The 20,723-nt window shown below is 37.4% G+C and overlaps 1 protein-coding gene across 1 annotated transcript; it reads right to left on the bottom strand.

Moving 5' to 3' along the window:
- Nucleotides 1-243: 243 nt before the first annotated feature.
- Nucleotides 244-20,641, bottom strand: Dh31 (diuretic hormone class 2). The gene is given in 5 exon segments (XM_077409170.1): nucleotides 244-3,079; nucleotides 3,914-4,018; nucleotides 4,960-5,051; nucleotides 20,454-20,518; nucleotides 20,521-20,641. Coding segments are annotated over 5 exon segments (501 nt in total). The 5' UTR covers nucleotides 20,627-20,641; the 3' UTR covers nucleotides 244-2,946.
- Nucleotides 20,642-20,723: the final 82 nt, after the last annotated feature.

Raw genomic sequence — 20,723 nt, 5'->3', positions numbered from 1 at the left:
CTGAAAGTGCCCAGAATATTGTCAAATAATTTTATATGAGTCTCGACGAATCAGTCAATAAGATTTTGACGTCGACTATGTTAAAAAGTTGCTGTCTCACGTAACTTACTAGAAAAAAGTGTGATTAATCCGTATTGTCCCCCTACTCTAAGTGACGAATAGAAGCAGGTGGTATTTAGCATTGGATGTGCATTATATAGAGAATACGGAATGTATTGGTCGGAATAAACATACGCGCATAGCTGGGTTAAAGTAACTTTTATTTACGATCAGTTTTTACTAGAGGCGCAATAAATCTCTTTATAATACACAGAAATAACGCAGGTCGACTTCACGCGCTTCGCTGTCTGGGTGTTTGGTGATAACCAAACCGGATTTCGCGATTAAGAGCGAACAAATCGCTTCGTCCGCGCACATTTATTTTTGAAATGGTAGGTAATTTATTCACTAAACGAGATCCGCGTACGTCGATCGAACGTACGATTACGTCGGGTATTGGAGCAACGGGGGAGTTATTATATGCAAAATAGTTATGGAAATACCATGCGTGGCAAATGTTATCATCCACTTTTGTAGCGATTGATTAATAGCCGTTCAATTAGCATTATCTTGTAGACTTTTTGAACAATATGTGTTAATATTTCCTGAAAGACAAACGAGCTAATTATAATTATCTCTATATTGAATGTCGTTCTATTTTCAAAATAATATATACGGATTTTAGATCGTTAATCTTGTAAATAAGTATAATTTGAAGATTTCGCATAATTTAACCGGGTTATTTAGTGGTTGCTCCAAGTCTTACCAATTATATCGCGTGTTATCGTCGAGTACGATTAACCGAACCGTTCTCGACACTTACTGTACGCTTTGGTTACCACCTGTTGACAGGAATGCACAAGCCAAATGTCAAAATAGGTCGCATTCAGTTGAAAATTTGAATTTCGTTACGACTGAACTGTTTGCAGCGTTTGAGATGGTAAAAAATCTGCAATCTGTTAATGTACTATTGAAAACTGCTCGCTGCTCGCTACAAAAGCAACGAATTTGAATATTTCAAGTAGTTCATTGAAAATTTGATTTAATTTCAGGCCAGGTTAATTGAATTTCGGAAAGTCGTGCGTAACGTTCGATGTTTGTTTTCTCGACATGATTTGTAATATAACAACATGTTGGAATATCGAGCTGCTCTGTTTCTCCTTTTCTTATTTTAAAATAAATCGGACATTTCTTTTTGCGCACCCCTGACCTACGGACTAAGTCTAAGGTAGTCTACAACACGAAAGAAGGACGAAGTTTTACTACCTCTACGTCGCTTTTTTTTTATATGATCTTGTTTTATGCAAGCGCAGCGTGCATCCGTGCACGTTGCCTGTTACATAAGATGTAGATAGACGTCGGAGCTAGTAAAACAAAATGACCTAAATAGCAGGGTCCTCAAACTCCTCAAATCGTTTCGCGCGATACGCATGCCGACACGAAATGCCGTAAAACGCTCGATACGCATGAAATAAAAAATACGATCGCCCGATGTTTCTTACGTAAGCTCTTTAGCCGACCGACGAAATCGGATTGATTTGCTGACGAGGTATTTACGCACAACGCGGATTTGCTTTATCGTCGGCGCGGAAACGAGGTTTGAGAACGCCTGACCTTAAGAAACGCAACACCGATTACGATTATCATAGTAAGTACGACGAGTCTTTTTTTTTTTACAAGAGAGTCACTATAGAATATCGGAGAAGAGAAAAAGACCGAGAGACGAAGGGGTGCGAGCGATCGTACAATACATCGTCTGGTATGAAAGTTTAACGAAGCGAGCGTTCGAAAGCCGCGGAAGAAAAATTATTCCGCGCGCGTAAAGGATTAAAGGAAATTTCTCTCTCGCGCGCGGCGTTCGCTCGGGGGAACTCGCCGCGGTGTATACGATTTCAATTGCAGACAGTAATGACTAGAATAAATGCAGCCCGGAAGTGGAGCGTCATCGATTCGCGGAGGCGCGACTCGGAGGAGCCCTCTCGGTGGATCAGCGAAATGCTACCGTCTATCCACTTCATTTAACTTGCGGCATGAATAAAGTTGCTAATCCGTACGCGGCTCACGCGTAACAAATAAAGATAACGGAAGAACAAAATGCAATAACGATACCTGGCGAAGAATGCCTTTACGGTTCTCTCGAGCTGCACCGAGTTTGTCCTCGTCGGTTGAAAGAGGGAAGGAAAAGTTCAATTGTAAAAACAAATCCGAGCGATCCATTCCGTAAAATTAAAAAAATCTTGATGTCAGTACATGGATCCACGAGTGAAAGAATAGGTACTCTAAATCTGACTTAAATCTTTCTTCAAAACTTGTCATTTATATTATTAATCAATTCTTAATTAAAGATTGAACCGTATTCTAGCCGAATTAATATAAAACACAAATAAACAATCTACTTAATGCACTACTTTGTGCATGTCTATTATAAATTAATCATTTCCGCCAGGAGCGATATTATCGCATCCGCTTCTACGGAACCGATACAGAATGAAGAGTAATTTAGCAACGCAGTTGCGAACTGCCAGTGGTGCAACTAGAAGGAGTGTGCAAAATTCCAAGTGCAAGGACTAAACGGTAGAATGTAAAATCGAATTTATCAACATCGATTAGCTACAATCGTATCTATAATCGTAATCTTTTTATTAATAAGGAACTTATACTATTTGCGCTTTGAAGGAAGTGCATATATCTATACTCTATAGGTTTACTTGGGGCGGGGGGGGGGAAGGAGGAGAGGGGAGTAATTAATCGCTCGAGTGCATTTAGTTACGCCACTGGCAACGGACGATTCTGAATTTCGGTGGTTCAAGCTCGAGGTAGAGACAAAGTGGAAGGATCGGAGTCGGGAGTGACATTATTACGAGTTGTATATAGTAATCTCTCTGCATCAGCGATCGTTTCTGCGATCTACGCCTGTTCCGAGCGACGCCTTCGTCCAGGACCGCCAGCGTAGTTCGCCGCCGCGAGTCCCATCAAGTGTTTCGCCGACTGAGAACCGCTGAAGCCACGATTGAGACCCAGATCCAATCCTCGTTTGGTGCTGCGGACGTGTCGATTGGACGCTTATCACATTACTATATTTGAAACGACCATCTTAGAAAGGGCCTTGCACCAAGAAACACTCGTTCCTCGAGAAACGCATAAAAAGGCAATCGGGCCGCGTCGGCGTAACTATATAAAAGCCAGACATCTGATCCTGTCGCGGCTCTTATATCAATTGATTGGAACGAAGTCTCTTCTATATACGAATGTGTGTCGATGTAAAAAAGGACACGTACAGTAAAAATCCATTATCGACATTTTTTAAATAAAGACCCTTCCTAAAAATGAGTGGTCCATTTATAACTGGTGGAATTAAAGGCAAATAGGAGAGCCACTGCAGTACGGAAGAAATACCAACGGAAAAATAATGTTCTGAATATAAAGCGCTCGAAGCATTCAGGGGATAAATTTCCTTTTGAAATGCTTTCTATTGTTCCAAAGTTTAATTTGAGATTCAACTTTTATGAATTAACTTTTTAATAAGCTTTCTTGGAAATCAATCGCACACTGAGAAAAAAAATTGTTAATCCCAAAAAATATTTAGTCCGATATGAGCAACTAAACATGTTAGTTAACTAAACATTAGTTGAATTAATTCTAATTTAAAAAATTTAAAGGTTGACATATAATTGTTGAAGCAACTAAAATAAAATATCATAAAAGCCATATAAATACAATAGATAGGAATAATTATTTATATGTATAATATATATATATATATATATATATATATATATATATGAATAAAATTAATATTTCGGACATGCTGGACATTGATACATGTGCATAAATTATGCATTCTAACATTAAGATCATTGTAGCGTTATCTTACTTTTCCAACTCAGGGCGGCTCATGATAGCGCGACTCATACGAGAGAGGAACTCTAGAAATTCGTCTCGATCTATGTCATCCTGCTGATCCCAATAATTTTCATGGCTGCGTGCGTCGGGTAAAATTGGAATTGATCGATTACTTTACTCGCGCTCAGCAATAAGCATCGCATGACGACACAAAGAACACGCGCGTGGAAAATATAATTTAACTGGGAACATGATCAAAACACGATCAAAACTTACAATCTTTGCAAAATATATTTTGCTCTTACGAGAAAGAGACTCTGGAAGCTGAACTGAATGATACGCGAGCTCATAAAAAACGACTGACAAAAATATAATTCTGTGACGTATATAATTCAGGCGTTAATAGATACGTTTGCATGTAATTCGAAATTATCCTTCGCGATTGTCGGAAACGTCGTTCGGCGAGTCATTTCAGTTACCAGGAGTCCTTTCTATCGGTTGGCGTGTCGTCAAACGGGAACTAGGTTAAACTGTTCGACCAGATGCATATTTCTGCTTCTCATCCAATACTTTCATTTAATTGTAAATACGCGCTCGGAGCAATTGCGATATTTGCATTGATTCTATAAGTATATTTAAAAATTAATTTCGGGCATCGTAAGTATTGTTGAATATAACTAATCCAGGCAGCGACACGTAGCTAAAAGATTTACTGCTAGCGTTCATCAGCTTTTCCATCAATCATGTTAAATCCATATTTTTATGTAATATAGAAGTCTTTAAAAAAAAAGAAAAAAGAAAGGCAGAGAGAGAAAACTCGCGAACATTCATATGTGACTCGATAAACGGGATTTATTAATTCATTATTTAATTTAATATTAGGATTTAATATTAATTTATTATTATTATTATATTCTCTAAGAGTCTTATTATTATTATTATATATGCTCTGTTATTAGAATACTCATAGATATATTTTTCTTCTTCTCTTTGATTTATCGTTCAGCTATAGCTGATCAACTTATCAACTTATAACTAATTTAATTTATATTACCATTACAATAAGATTTATATTACCTATGCGGTATTGCGTCGGCTGTGAGACTCGAAACTGCGACGACGACTACGAACGTCACTAGCGTGCACAAGACGGTCATCTTGGGCTGCATCTGAAGCAAATTAATCGTATAGTTATATAATAATTGATTGTATAATTATAAATCGAGAGCTAATCATATAAGTATATAAATCGTGAATGATAATCTATGTCAAATAGACGAGATTCTTATCTAATTGTAAGATAATCTGGGCACGCGGCACATAAAAATGAGAACGCCGATCATGCTTTTATATAAATATGAACGTAGCTATTCGGATCTCGTCTGGAGATTTGAATTTCTGCATTACAGGAATAGCGCTCGGCATTCCAGGCAGTCACATTTAGCGTTAAATTCGACGATAAATGAGCTTGAGACGCGGGAATACAAAGCGACGTGTTCACACGCATTCCCTTTGTAATACGTAATCCTGCGATATTCCTCGTTCCACTACTCTACTATCTCCATTATCGTTTAATGGCAATAATACGAAGATGTCGATGGATACGTTTCACCCATGCATATGGAGCGCGTCTGCGGGCCTTTAAGGAGCAGCAAGTCTCTCGGGAGAGAAAGGTTCTTGATTACGAACAACCTTACTGGTGCAACGGGTTGGACAAAATCTTGAAACACTCGCGCAATTTCATCTTCGTGGAAGTCTAATTTGACGTAGCAAAATTCAACCCAAGTACGAAACTTGCTCGAATACGCAACAATAATTGTGTTGGTTGGCGGTTGGCGGAATGGTATATAAGGAAGATACTATTTTGGAAAAATACGTTCAGAGCTTTTAAAGTTTACATTTGAAGCTTCAATTAGTTGGCAAGAATTGTATATTAATTCTAAATATTTTGTACGATAAGAAAAGAGAGAAAAAGAAAAAGAGAGAAGATAGAATAAAAAATAAGATAGGAAATATGTGCATGGGGAATACGCAAGAAAACTTTAAATACATTTTATCAAGACAGTATGCTTGGCTGCTCAGCTACCATTTGATTTGTTAGTTTAGGACAACTTCTTTTATAAATATGCAACGTGACTTTGCTGATCTCACATCGCCAGACACAAGTCGTAAGGATAAGAAAAAGCTGTATAAGAAAAACAATGTTTACTAAAAAGATGCTAATTCGCTCATATGTTTTCGAAGGCAAAATTCCCAGACACTTTCTCAAAATATTGTATCGCGTCGCGATAAACGCGGCAAGTGATCGTTGATTAAGCGACGGTTGATTTATCTACATTTATCGTATTTTAGTCGAGCAATGTGAATATTGTTCCCGAAACCACCGTGGGGCGGTCAGTATCTTTTCAAGTATCTCTCAAGACACGGAAAATTCGTTGAATGAAACGCCGAGTAAGGTGGGAAGGAGGACGAGATCGCGGCGGTGGTTGAAGGCGTGAAAGATGAAACAATGGCCTCTCCGGAATATGGAGAAAAGTAAGCGCGTTCTCGGCTAACAAACTATTCAACTCGCGATTCGCGACCCACGAGGAACGTCCCGCCGTCATCCGATGGTAATGCATATGCGGGGTAGAGGCAGCTTTCTGCAGAGTTAATAGCGCACCCACATAACAGTAACGTTGCAATCGAGGATTTAGAACTAACGTATGGTCTCTAAATGGAACGATCTCTATTCCAATAACGCGGAATACCTAATAATATTCCACGCTCTATTAACAACGCCGTCAAGAGATGCACTAGCAATGAGAACCTTAGACGAGATAATTAGTATGGAATTAAGATAAAAGCTAGGATTTAGTCTGGAAATTAAAAATAACGAAAGTAGATCGTTATTTTTAGTTTGGAGACTAAATAATATCGATGAGCAGATCTGCGCGAGCGCGATATACATTTTCAAATACGCTAAACGGAACGATGCGACATTTAGAAACTCTAGCTGTAGTCGAAGTTCTTATTTTACCCTCTTTTATTCTCTTTATCTCTACGAATTTCGCTTATTTTTCTCTCGCTCCCTCACTTTGGTATTTATTCAATCAGCATTTTATTGCGGTATAATCACAACTCGCTTTGAATAGTGCCTTGAAGTATGGGTAGATAATTGGATTCGCCGTTCGCGAATAATTGATGGCTACAGACTGATATTCCATACCCACGTATTTATTTTCGCCCGTGAAAGACGACGCGTTTATGCTTTTTTGTTGTGGAACGCTATTTCTCTCTTTTACAGTGTACCAACTCCGAGTTACTATATGCCACGTATAATCAATAATGCGCGACAAATAGCTTCGCACTGTTTTGTTATTATAAACGCACAAAGCGTTTGTTAAAAATTTGATGAGTAATCCTATTTATTAAATTCGTATCTTTCGTAAATTGTGTCCGTATAAAGATACACCCACATATATGGGGAACTAAAAAAGCACTACTCTTGTTAATCTGCATTATGGTTGATCGCAGACAAAATAAATCTTCATATTTCTCAAGTTATACGATTTCTCAAGTCATTCCTCCGCTCGTAATGTCCACTAAATGGATCATTTCCACACTTTAACTGCATACTTATAACATTGAAGGGAAACAGAAGACAGAAAGACGCACTGTACAGAGTTAACGTCCCGAGAACACTTAAAGTTTGCGTTTAATTTTCCCCGGTTGCCATTAATGCGGATTAGACGACTCTGGCGCCGTCGTCTTCGCTTTACTGTATACCCGGGAGAAGCCGCGAGCTCTCTCTTCTCTTCTCTTCTCTCTCTTCTCTCTCTTCTCTCTCTCCCTCTCTCTCTCTCTCTCTCTTCTCTCTCTCTCTTCTCTTCTTTTCTTTCTTCTCTCTATAAATCTACGTAATTTCGTCGAATTTATCGTCCCCGGCTTACTTAGGCGTAACTCTGCGCCGAACGAGGTGGGTGAGACAAATCAAATCATATCTATCTAAAAAAGAAGCCACGTGACAACGTAAGGGTATGCTAAGTATATCGTGCGGTTAATGTAGTTGGTTCCCGATGCAAAAATTCATTTTCCTAGAAAACACGTTTCCGATAATTGTTCCCGGTAGTGCCGTCGTAACCGCGAGGCGAATCTAATAACGCGATAATCGAGTTTCGATCCAGAAACTGTACTTGTGTCGATCGTTCAGTCTTGCGATCCCGTCGGTTTTTTCCTACCATCGTTCTTACGCGCTGAAGGGCTTTTATTTTTGTTTGTCTACGAAGCGAAGTGGTCGCACTTTGCCGAAAAAAATTTGCCAACCATTAGGAATAATGCAAATCAATCTTATGATGTATAAATATCGTAACATTATTTAGAAGATGTGTTTCTATAGCAATTTGAAAAAAGTGTTATCTTAGCCAAGATATTTCTTAGCTAAAATTCAGTCTGTCATTCTTTTCGTATTTCTTATTGATTATTTTATTTGTATCAATATTGTTTGGTATTATTGCGTTTATGTAAAAATTCAAAACATCGGCGGTCTCATTACGATAGAATACAGAAGACAAGGAAAACATTATTTCTGAAGTAACGAGGCGATAACAGAAAAAAAAGAGTCAATGTGTTGATTTCACGATACGCGACCGACTACGCAATTGTAACACGATTCAGTCTTCTCACCTTTTAGTTTGTTCTTTTGCGTCCATTTCGTTATTAAATGCTCGCATTTCTCTGTAATGAAATATATGCCGCGATCGGCGCGATCGAACGAACGCGTTTTACACTTCGCTCTCGGCAATAACATTGCAGTATTATTCTATCTACTCCCTAAATCGATTCGATCGCGGCAGCGATCGTTTTAGTTCCCGAGCGATGTCGTCAACAGCGATAGTTAACGATTCCTTCTTTATTACTCGTATAATATGCGTGATATCGTGGCGGATGACGAAATTTGCCCCCGGATGATGATAAAAGCCACGCATGATTAAATCCGAATGAACGATCGCTTATCACAAACGCTATTTCGAGCGATATTTACGGAATTTTGGGCGATATCGGGCAGTTTCGGTTGAGCACGTGAAAGTTAACGCGCAGCTATTTCGGAACTTCATCTCGTATGATTAGGTTTATAAATAGAATAGTCTTTTGTGTAATACACACATCTCTGTCTCTTTTGTGGTTTAATTATCCTATATCTGCAGGTCGAACGTATTTTTACATTTTTCAGAATTATATGCAAATTATTTTTATTTACTTTATACAATTTTGAATTTATCGGTATTATAGAATATACTTTTAAGGAAAAAAAAGCTAAAATTTTTAATTGTTTATCATATGAAATATGAATTTGCGAAATCTATGACATTTCTTTCATACTATTCACTTAATTTCGCTTCAACAGTTCTATTTGACTTAAGGCTAAAACTATGGGAAAAGTCACGGCGCGCGGCGTTAGGAATTTCGAGACGGAAACTTTCGCCGACGTACGTGTCAGTTACGTCTTTTTCATGAAATGTTTCCATACACTCGATAAAGTGGCAACTAATGCAATCGTTGAGGCCGATTCTGCAATACATTGTCCGTTGTCGCAACTTCGCCGACATTGTAGATGCATTTAATGCGCTCTGCGCAGTTATCGCGACGGTGTATCGTGCACGCGTGCATTTACCCTGTGCTCGCATATTGGAATGCAAAAATAAAACAGACGCGATTTGCGAGACAATAGAATGACGCACAATAATGGAAACCCGTCGTCACCGACGGGCGCGGTTAATCTTGCAAGAATTGAGCAAGAACATCATCGCGAGCCAATACGGCGCAGATTGCGCTGTTTGATCAGCTCGTGTAGAGTCCCTCTAATCAGAGTCTGGCCAACTTGCAGTTCTGGCAAAATTCTGCGAGAGAGAAAGAAATATACACCTATACTGTGTAAAATTAACCGGACAACTTCAACGTCTCGAATTAACTGGACTACCAACGACCACCAATTAATAAAAATTCGATCTGATTAGAGGGACTCTATAAGCTCGCGTTGAAGAATTATATTTTGGAGCGCGTTCCTCGACGTTAATTACTCTTAAATAGGATATCTCAGGGATAATTCCTATTTTCTTCTTGTTTACACACGTAAAGCAACGTGATCCTGTAGAACTTTCATATTTCTCTTTTACACGCTAAAAAGTTATGAAATGATTTTGTTATTCCAATATTCTTTATGTATACACTCGCGATGAATTATCGGACCAGAAAAATAGAGCCTATAGTGTTGAGGAATTCTGTTTAACATCACTACAAATAAACACGATAATTCCCGGGGTAAGAGGAACATACGGATAGGTTTCGAGCGAGTAAATATGGCTCTGCCGGCGACGAGCTCGATCGACAAATCGATTCAGGGTGGTCATATACTTTCCAATAGAGTAAAACGCAAACCTACAGTAATGCTGGTGCATTATATCCTATTCCAATCGTATTAATATTTCGTAGTCATATTTCGTATTAATACTCCAATTTGTATTAATAACCTCATGCCATAAAAATAATTACGACGTAGTAATATAAATAAACGCGACTTAATGAACCAATCGTCGATGGCTCGTGACTGTATTAATAAGTGAATAATATTGCTCTATATATGTGTACAATGCATATTAAGCACGCATTTAACCTTTCTATCGTGCTGCGATATAATCATTGGTGCAAAACGAACGACCGTTGTATTTTAAAGATTCAAACCAATCCAACAAATATACGAATTAACGACCCAATAAAATTGTAATCAAATTAAATGCCCGCGCGTTGTTATTATTGATTGTGCAGCCATATTGGCATTTTTCTCGTGGATGTGGGAGTCCAGTAACAGTAGCTGATGGATAACGAACCTCATTAGCATAACCGTTCTCGCGAAACAGCGATGAATGAACATACACGGTGTCTTATCACACATCCTTGGCTTTCGTTGTACGATGATAAAGTTAATTTTTCGAAAAAAAAATCAGACATTTCTTTTCAATATATAAATTTTCTTAAAACTGGCGTTAGATTCGGTTATTGAATCATTGGAATTGAAGAAATTCTTACGATAGACCCTCTATACAAATCTGCGCGTTGCCGCACGATAGGTGATACATCGTGTGGCACGTCATTCGTTCATTCGCGTACGTCACACCGGGAAAATTAAATTCTCGGCGCAAGTATTCGCAGATTATAAGAATGGACGGATGAGACCGGATGAGATGAGGACCTTGCCTTTCTTCAGGCTCCTCCAATAACGAGTTTAGCGCGCGGTTTTACGAGCGTTTAGGCGGTCAATACACGACTACGCGAACGGGCAATGCGTTGGATGCCCTTATGAGAATATCTGTTTGATCGGAGACGTCATCTTGTGCGGCTGGAAAAAGCCGAGAGAAGCTTTTTGTAACGTCTTGATGTCTCATTCCAGCCTTTATAGCTTATCTCGATTTTATGGGATTATCTTCGTTAATGAGGTCTTGACTCTGGCATATATTTATATTGTCTTTTTCTCCTCGACGCTAATACGTGGAATTTAGAGGATACGTCGGATTTACGAGTAACGTGAACCGTTAAAAAATTCATACCTCGTAACATGCGTTTAAGTTTGAGAGTCTTGGTACACACGAACACACGTTATCTCTTGCTCTTTGAGATTGACGGCCCGAGACCGCGAATTAGAATTCTGTGGACTTACTCGACGCTCTGTGATGTTCGGCATGTTATACGCAGTTGCGTTTCGGACGCACTAATGTGATAACGAGAATTTATTGCCGAGTGGCCCTAGCCTTAACGCTTAATAATAAGCAGACGGTTCGCCAACGTGATATGTGTATATGATTTTATATGTGTCTGGCTAGCTAGGAGCTGAATAGGAGAGTCGGTACAGCTGTAGCAATTTTCGTAAATAATAGATCATCAGCTTCTCCAAAAACCACCGTCTGAATTAATAAAATATTGTCGTGGGGGAGTCGCCTAGACCGACATAGACGCGTTATTTTCATCACTCTCACTCTTTTTCTGTATGATATAAGAATTTTCCAAGTCATTCCGACAAAAAGGTTCATGATTTCGCAAAAAGTTTCTTTATCTAAAGATATGTCCCGCACTCAGACATGAATCACCGTTTCCATTACTACTATATCGTCCGTTCGAATTAATGACCGCACATTTTTAATATCTAAAACCGCGCAACATTAGACCCGTTTCTAGCCTGTCAGAATTAAAAGTTATGAAGCAATTTATGTTACAGTTGAAATTAAAATCAATCATTATAAACGATTCATGTCACAGATAAATAATATAACATAATATTAAAAATTCGTTAATTTTTGAAGATTCTTTAAATAAAATGGTTAGGAATAACATCTTTTTCGTATAGTTTGTTGTGTGCAAATTATTTAATCTTAAACTTCGCTCAGAACACTCAATGTTTTAACTCTTCTCGAAAGTTTGTCAGACTTTAATGGAAAACTGAATAAAATAATTGAATAACATTGCAGTTGTAATTAAGAGCTGTACTATATTTATCCCTTTCGTTCGTTTGTCCTTAAGATTCACAATACTGATTATATTCAGTGAGATTGTTACAAAGTACAATCCATCGATGGCCATATGTTAACGACAATACATGTTGCCTTGAACTTTGAATTTTGACGTATCTTATCTGTCAATAAGAAGACATTGCTAAACTTCGTAATTCGAAATATTGACATTTGACTTCTCATCGTTACGATATCCACGCGGAAGTAACTTTCTGTTCGATATACGATTTACGCGACGGTACATGAATCTTAAGAATGCTTAACTTCGTGCTCCACTTAGGGAGGCGAACTTAGGAAACGCTTGACGATCCAGTGCACGTCCGACAACCAAGTACTGTTTTTCTTCTCAAGAATCGCAAATATTATTTTAAAAAATTTACGTAGCTAGCTCGGAGATCTCTTTTTGACCTTTTCGGTGCATGTCCCGTTATTTTCGATCTTTTATACGATATTTGCATTTGCGTTTGAAAGGATATTATTTTGAGAAAAAGTTAAAATGTGCGAGGTATATAGAGAGAACACTTGACTAAAATAATTTACTCCGCTATTTTAAAAAGAGGGATTAAGGATTTTTGAAGAGTATAATATACTATTTTATACATTAAATATTTCAAGAAAGGGAGGAGAAGAAAATGAGAGAAAGAGAGAGAGAGAGAGAGAGTGCATGGCGACAAAAATTCTTCGAAGGATTATGGGATTAAAAAAAGATGTCGAACGTACTTGCTAACATGGGACCGTAATGCATTTTGCGCACACATGCGGGGGCGAAATTCCACAACGTACTGGAATTTCGACAACCCTTCGCTTTGCCAGTGTCGCGGGTGAGGCGCCTTTGTTTCGAGAAAGTCCTTTTTCGCTCGTCGCTCGTCATTGCTGCCATTGTTATCGTGGTTGTCTATCCGCAGTTTCGCTCGCTTTGAGAATTTCGCACGGCACGAACGATGAACATGTCCGACACGATACGGATTCGCTATAAAATTTTGCACGTACAAACTCAATAAAAAAAATCATATAAAAGCGAAGACGAAACTTTCTAGACATTTTTCAACATTTTATTTAAAGCGCAACAGTAAAACGTTATTTTAAACTCGTTAAGCTAAAAAAGATGGATTACTGGCTTCTCTTTTAAATGGCCTCTTTTGAATATTACGTTTTATCTTAAAATACTCTGTAGGATTTGTTTTAATCACTTTCTAATTAGACATAAAATAACCCCACGACAGATATCAACAGAGGGAAGGTATTAATGAGAAGGGCGCATGGCTTAATAGAACTCTCATCGCGTGTATCCTCTCGGAATGATGTATCTTTCCTTTGACATTTATATATGTATATTAATCGTCGTTCGTACATGCCACTTGATCGAAATTCACTGTAGAGAACATCCATCGTGCGCAAATTAAATTAATTCATCATAAAAGTTAATCCAAGAAAGCTTCTGCAGCTGATTAAACAATCCTCGTTTTATAATGACGACTTTTAAGAGATCAACGTAAGAATTATGCCGCCTCAATGCTCGAGGCTAAAATTATTATTGGTGATGACTGAACTATAAAAAAAAATCATATATATTTTCAATTATGATCGAATCGATGAATTATCGAAATGTTAACAAGATGCCGAATATTTATTCTTTTATTATAAGTAATTAATTAAATACAAGCCTTAAATTATTCCTATCTACGCATAAGATAAATTTGCTGCATAATGACCGAAGTGATAACGCTATTACGTCATGATAAAGCTAAAGCTTGCATGAGAAAATTACCATTCTCGCTGTAATCTTGTGGTGATCTAACTTTAAGCGCCCAAGGGATTTGCAGGCATATACTGAATACACATACAGCGCGCACAGCTGTTGTGCACCTAAAGCCGAGTATGGTGCGCGTATACCGTGATAGGTACACAATTTTACGGGTTTTATAACAAAATTGCGAGCTCTTGGACCCGCCCGTTGGATCGGTCCCGCCGGACCTGTTGGCGCTCTGTTAGATGTACTAACGACTTTTTAAGTAAATATAGGATTTATTTTAGGATCAGTACAGATTTGAAAATAAATAAATGTACAAAGAGTGCACTTTCGTCACGTAAATATATACAGGAAACGAATACATTTTATACAGGAACAAATTGTTTTCGAAATCTTATTTTTTATGTTTACATTTATTTATCATAAATATCATAATTTTATTTTATTTCTACCTTATGTTAAGTAAAGAGCAGCTTCTCAAAAATTAAGCAGTAATTGTATATATCTTATTTTGCAAGCAACTATATCCGTATCACGTTTTTAATACATTGTACATGAGATGGTGCAGTCCTTGTATGAAAAATCCTATTGAAATCTTCTCACACACAGGAATGTAATAAAACTCACTTATTCGCTTCGCCGTTTTTGTCTAAAATATTGCTGCATCGTGTAGCTTAGTCGTGTAGCTTAGGAGATATTTTCCACGTTCATAACATCGCGTTTTAGCTTTTAATTAATTAATCTAGAATTATAAACCCACAGTTTGTGAAACGGTTGATAGTGTCACAGAACATGCTTTCCGCATATTCAATCGTACTTAATTATCCAATTTCCTTTCCGCGGCGTAACTACGATAACACGCAATTTCAAACACTTCCGGTAATCATTACCGTCAGTTGCATATTATTTTATTAACACCAATAAACAAGACTCTATCTAAAGTTGTTTATCATATTTGAAGAGTGATTTTTACTATAAAAAAAAACGATCTCACTTTTCGATGTCACGTGTTTGTGTATTAATTACGAAATGTGTCAAAAATTAAATACTTATCTATCACATTTCTGCTTTGCAATAATAGAATAACTTGTTCATATTAACGATACTTTCGTGTCATTATGTTTTGCAAACAAGAAATATTAACAATTTTATCAAAGCAATTAATTCGTTTCTCTATATTTAATTGCAATTTCTATGTGCATCGACATATGGTCGGTTTTTTTTTTTTATAGAAATAAAATAAAGTAGAGTAATGTTAAAATCAATGAATTTCTTGAGTATAGTTATCCGTATAGAAGTAAACTAGATGCGCCTGTACCGCCATTTTTCACGATACGCGTAAGCCTCGGCGGCTTTCATCATGCTCCGACCTCTATTATTAAGAGGCTGCCGTATCTTTTCGATCAAGAAGACAAACTGGCCTCCGTGTTTACTTTATGGAAACAATATCTCGATGATGTTTTCCTTAGGAGAGCGGCATTTCGGCAATTTCAATTCTCATGTTCGCCTTGTTCCCGAAAACTCTCGTCACACATTTCGATGCTTCACGGCGTTACGTCATGTTACACGGAATATTCATTTTATGGGGATAATCTCATTTTACTTTCTAAGAAGTGATGGTCACGGAATATAAATTGTTTCATTAACTGCAATGAAAAATTTTCAGATTTTAACTCGAAAATTAGTTACAGAGATATGAAAATATCGCGGGCATATTTAATGCATACAATTTAGAAGAGAAATTACGTTTAGAGTAAAAAATCCATAAACAAAGGAAAAGTGCACCCTGGGTAACCCTGATAAACGACCAAGCACGACGATTGCGGGAGAAACGTCGCCGCCGTTAGATCGGTTATGTATCGTACGTCCTTACCCGGTGCTCGTACCGCTCGCGCTAATATTAAAAGCTACTACTTTTCAGCCCGCTGGAATTTCTACGATCTCGCTGCAATAAATAAAGCGACCGAGTTTACTTATAAATCAATGATACTCCGCCCCAAGTGGCTCGCGCTCCAAACGCTTAGTTCCCGTGAGAATTTTCGTTGCGGCGGAATGTCAATTTGCCTGTATTTGACTGCAAAAATGATTAAAGAGGTCGGTTAAATGTAAATCGGAATAAAATCACGCGGAAAAGACTAAAAATTGCGTCCCTCTTCTAAAAGTTTAATTATTATTGGATATAAAAATAAAGTGAACTCTTAAAAATAATATCTACATTTTTAAAAATTACTGTTATCATTATTACTTAATAAGTTTATGCATCTCTGATGCCATTTCATTTTACGTTTTCATTTACGGTTGATTCATCCAATAATTGATTATTGCCTTTTGTTGTATTCTATTTTATTAACAAATTCATTTTTTAGTTTTCTTTATCCTCTAAAATCAAATAAAAATGTATTCAGCTATACTGAAAAAATAATTGTAATCAAAATCACATCCAAAACAGATATCGCTTTTTATCGATTCTATACAATTCGTTGATAATATTTTCCCAAAGTTTCTCGTGTAAAGTACATCTCGTAATGCGGAAAAGCGCGGCGCGGAAAATTAAATTAAGGTATTTTGAAAATTAACGCGAGATATACTCCACGACATTTATTCTATTAGCACGAGCGCGTTTAAAATTGCGTAAATTCTGAAACGAATATATAAAATATACATCCTCTACCTGCGTATATGCACGGACACCGAGCGTTAATACTTTAAACAGTTTACCACAGCGAGAGATATACTATATATCATGTTCGTAGACGAGATATACCCTTTCGCGGCTTTCATATCGTTGAGCGTGAAAGTTAAAATGTGTTCCGGTGTACAGGTAGAACTCGCTACCATCAAGAGTCCATTCATACGAAACTCGCAGACGTATCATCGCAAAATGACATTACTCGCCACGTCCCGTCGAGCGTTTTGTGCGCAGAGCGCAATTTGCTTCCCGTCGGGTTTATACAAATGCCGTTATTCCAAAAAAGCATCATCTCATTTAAACCTAGGTTAAACCTTTACACTAGTTCCTATTCCTAGGAATAGGGACTAGTGTAATTATCCGCATCATTGTATAATTTACCGATCGTAAGCAAATTTAACAATCTTAAAGATTAAAGTTTTATTTATCATTTCTATTTTTTGGGTTGTTTATTTTATTTCCTCGTTGTTACTGTTATTCACAATTAAAATATTTAATGGTTTGTATTTTTAATAAGCTCGAGTAATAATTTTTAAATAAAACGAGAGAAACATCGTAAAATATCGTTTTATCTCAAACTTCTCTCTCTCTCTCTCTCTCTCTCTCTCTCTCTTCCTCATCTCTCGCTTTAAAACAACGTTATTATTAAAATTGCAAGTTATTAGGGTCGCGAGGAAGAATATTTCCTGTGAATCGTAAAAAGGTGTATCCTAATTTTATTTGTAGAAAGTAATTAATTGCGTCTAATCTTTTTATTTCTGGCTTAGTTAATGTCGGCAAAAGCGCGCTCACAGACAACATTGCTTTTTTATCGCTAATCCTGGAGCCAATCCTTTCGCCCAACAATTTCCTGCCGGTGCGGCGTGGCGCCGTAACAGTCCGAGTGCGCCGCTGACCATCGTCGTTAATCGTTTCGTAAATACGGCGAATACGCGTCTCTATCTAAAGTCAATCGTAAAATATTTACTCACATCGCCGCGCGCGAACCATTGTGCGCAAATATTTGACCATCGATTATAACAGCTACCGCAGCAAAATTTGGCTTTTTAAATTTCGTCTTCCCGATGGGAGGCTTAACACGTTTCTGACTATTTTATTGCTTTTGTTATTTTAGAATTTAGTCAACGGCCACATCATTCGCATTTCGATTTACGTGGGAAATTATAAGAAATAAGACAAAAACAACTTTGATTTTACAAATAATTATTATAAATTAACGTAACCGTATCTTGTTAATTTAAAGATAACATAGAAGCTAATTTAAAGATAACGTAGAAAGATTTTCCTCTCGTTCATAATTAATATCCAGATCTAAAAACAACTATTCATAAATTTTTTAGGTATATATATATTCCTGTATAGAAAATCTCATAAAATTTAGATTTTCCTCGTGACAAATAAAGGTTACAGAGATGCAAAAGTATGAAATGCGTTATTATTAGTTAATTAATCTGCCTCAAATGCCAAACTTTCAAAAAGCAAAGTGTCACAATTTTTCGTTCTTTCTTTCATTACACTGACGAAATGACTTCCCGATTGGCGGAACATTAATGCTTTTTGTGGTATCGCAAAGTCGTAAAAAGTTTCAGTAAAGTTTCAGACGAAGCCGTATACCTAAAGGTGCATACTAACAGGCTTTTACTACTTATACGCAAATATGCGTTCTCGGGTCGCGAATTTGTTTTACATTTATAAAATTAAATTTCCAAATTATTTTAAGTAATTTTTTTCTAAATTATTCGTCGGTAAATTACTTGTTAAGAAGCTTTTCAGCGACGTTTTTAAACTAATAATTATGCAGTTCAAACTGATTAGTCGGTCTTATTAATCGATCGTGCCAATTGAAGAGGAAATTACGAGGATACGCATCGCGGAGCAACCCTGCTACGCATGTAATTTCGCGCTTCGCGATAATGTCCGGGGGCTGTAATTAGATATTAATCGATTGCAAATTATCATAATGCGCTCGCTGCGGTTTTGCGTTTTGTGTTTCGAAATACACGTCGATTTTTTTGTCTACTGGCAATAGCGTTGCGGAATCACGATTGGTTATTGCGGTGCAGGCGTCTCATTAGGTGCTTTATCTGTCAACAATTGATCCTTTTGTTGCTACGCGTGTTATGTGCCCTCTCGACCGCGATCGCGCTTCGCTACACGGGTGTGGAATGAACATTATGGGTATGGTAACGATGAATATTTTGCCGCAAAAACGCGCAGCGATTTCCATCCAGGTAAAATTTTATTCGTTAATGCAAAGGTGCTTTAATATATCCTGTATCAATTTTGTAACAAGAATTTTCTCCATAAATTTAAAATCGCTTCTTTCTTTGAAAAATTTCGAGAAAGGTCTTGGTAAAGATGTAATAATGACTTAAAAAGTCATTATAAATTTTCTCGTATTTCGCATCAAGAGACAATAAAATTTCTCAACGATGAAATTTTATATTTCCCCAAAGGGGAGAAAATCCTTTTAATTTTCAAGAGCAAACAACGAGTTTTTATTATTTAATTATATCACAGTCCCTAAAAGCTCTTCGATGGATGGTCTCGACAGGATATTCAGTACTTGATTAGAATGAGGCCTTCTCTTTCCGCACTGTCTCGTTTCACCTGTTCGACAAGCCCGAGAGCTTTTAAACAAATGTAATTTCGGCGGATTTATGAGGCCCATTTTGTGGAGTAAGACAATGCAAAATCTTGTTTAATACTTAATTGATATATTTTCTAAATTTTCTTAATACGCATTAATCGGTATTTGAAACATGACAATTTAATCATTCTGTGTTTTTATAAAATATTTCCCTTCATTTCAATAAAACTTTATGTAAAGCCTGAATTTCTTAAGAAATTTTTTTGTTAATTTTTTCTCCACGTAATATCAAATAAAGTCGACTTAGTTTTAACTTCCAAAGTAATATAGTCGCGAATTATCCTATTTATATATATACAGAACGAACAGAGACTCTCCAAATATCCTCAATAATTTCTACGGTTGACAAACTGTGCGGGAAGTTACTGTTGTACGACGTAACGTAGGGTCTTACTACTGTCTGTGAAAATACAGGGTCTTACTACTGGGAGACATAGCCCGCTGAAATTTATTATTGGATAACGTAACGAGCGCGGAGTTATTTCTCCAACTGTAAGGGTATGCGCCGCGATTATGCGTGCAACTTATCATGCGATTTGAAGGATTGCCGTTGCTAACACTGCATTGTTGCAGCAGAACTTTGTATCTTTAACTATTTCAGGAACTCTCTTTCTCTCTCTAAATCTTTGCACAATCATAAAACAAACTTGAAATTAAAAAGGGGGCGATTCTATCATTCACTTATTTATTATTTTCGTATTTTATATTTCTATATCTTTTAAAAAGAAAGATATGAATTCAGAAGCTACTTAACTTTTGGTTTATAATATCGAAATTATTGACACTTCAATATTTCCGTTACGGAAAACTTTACTCTTTCTCCAAAGTCACACGACAAAAACTGCTGATAACACTTGCGGGAGGACGTTTCTTGAAACGCCGAGAAGATAATCATGCGAATAAGGGAAAAATTGATATATACAGTTAGAAATGAGCACGTACCTTGACGCTGATGGTGGTCGGGTAGCTGACAAAACCGGGCCTGCCAAATATCTGCGGAGATGGTGGTGTGTCGTCCAGCGACGGTTGATACGGCTCTGCGAAGGCGAACCGTCCGCCGCGCGTTTATATAAGCCCGCGCGACTTTGCGACTCTCGCACCCCCTCACACCCCATCGCACGTCCCCCACCCCCGGGACGGTTGGTTCCCACCCCGTCGTCGATTCACCGCCAAAGCATTCTCGTCCAATCAAACGTACCCGTGTACCTCGGT

Source organism: Temnothorax americanus, unplaced genomic scaffold (assembly GCF_048541705.1).
Source record: "Temnothorax americanus isolate GAGA-0224 unplaced genomic scaffold, ASM4854170v1 Scaffold26, whole genome shotgun sequence".
Taxonomy (NCBI): Eukaryota; Metazoa; Arthropoda; class Insecta; order Hymenoptera; family Formicidae; genus Temnothorax; species Temnothorax americanus.
Note: the sequence above shows the minus strand (reverse complement) of the source record. Positions and strands in the feature narration are given on the sequence as shown.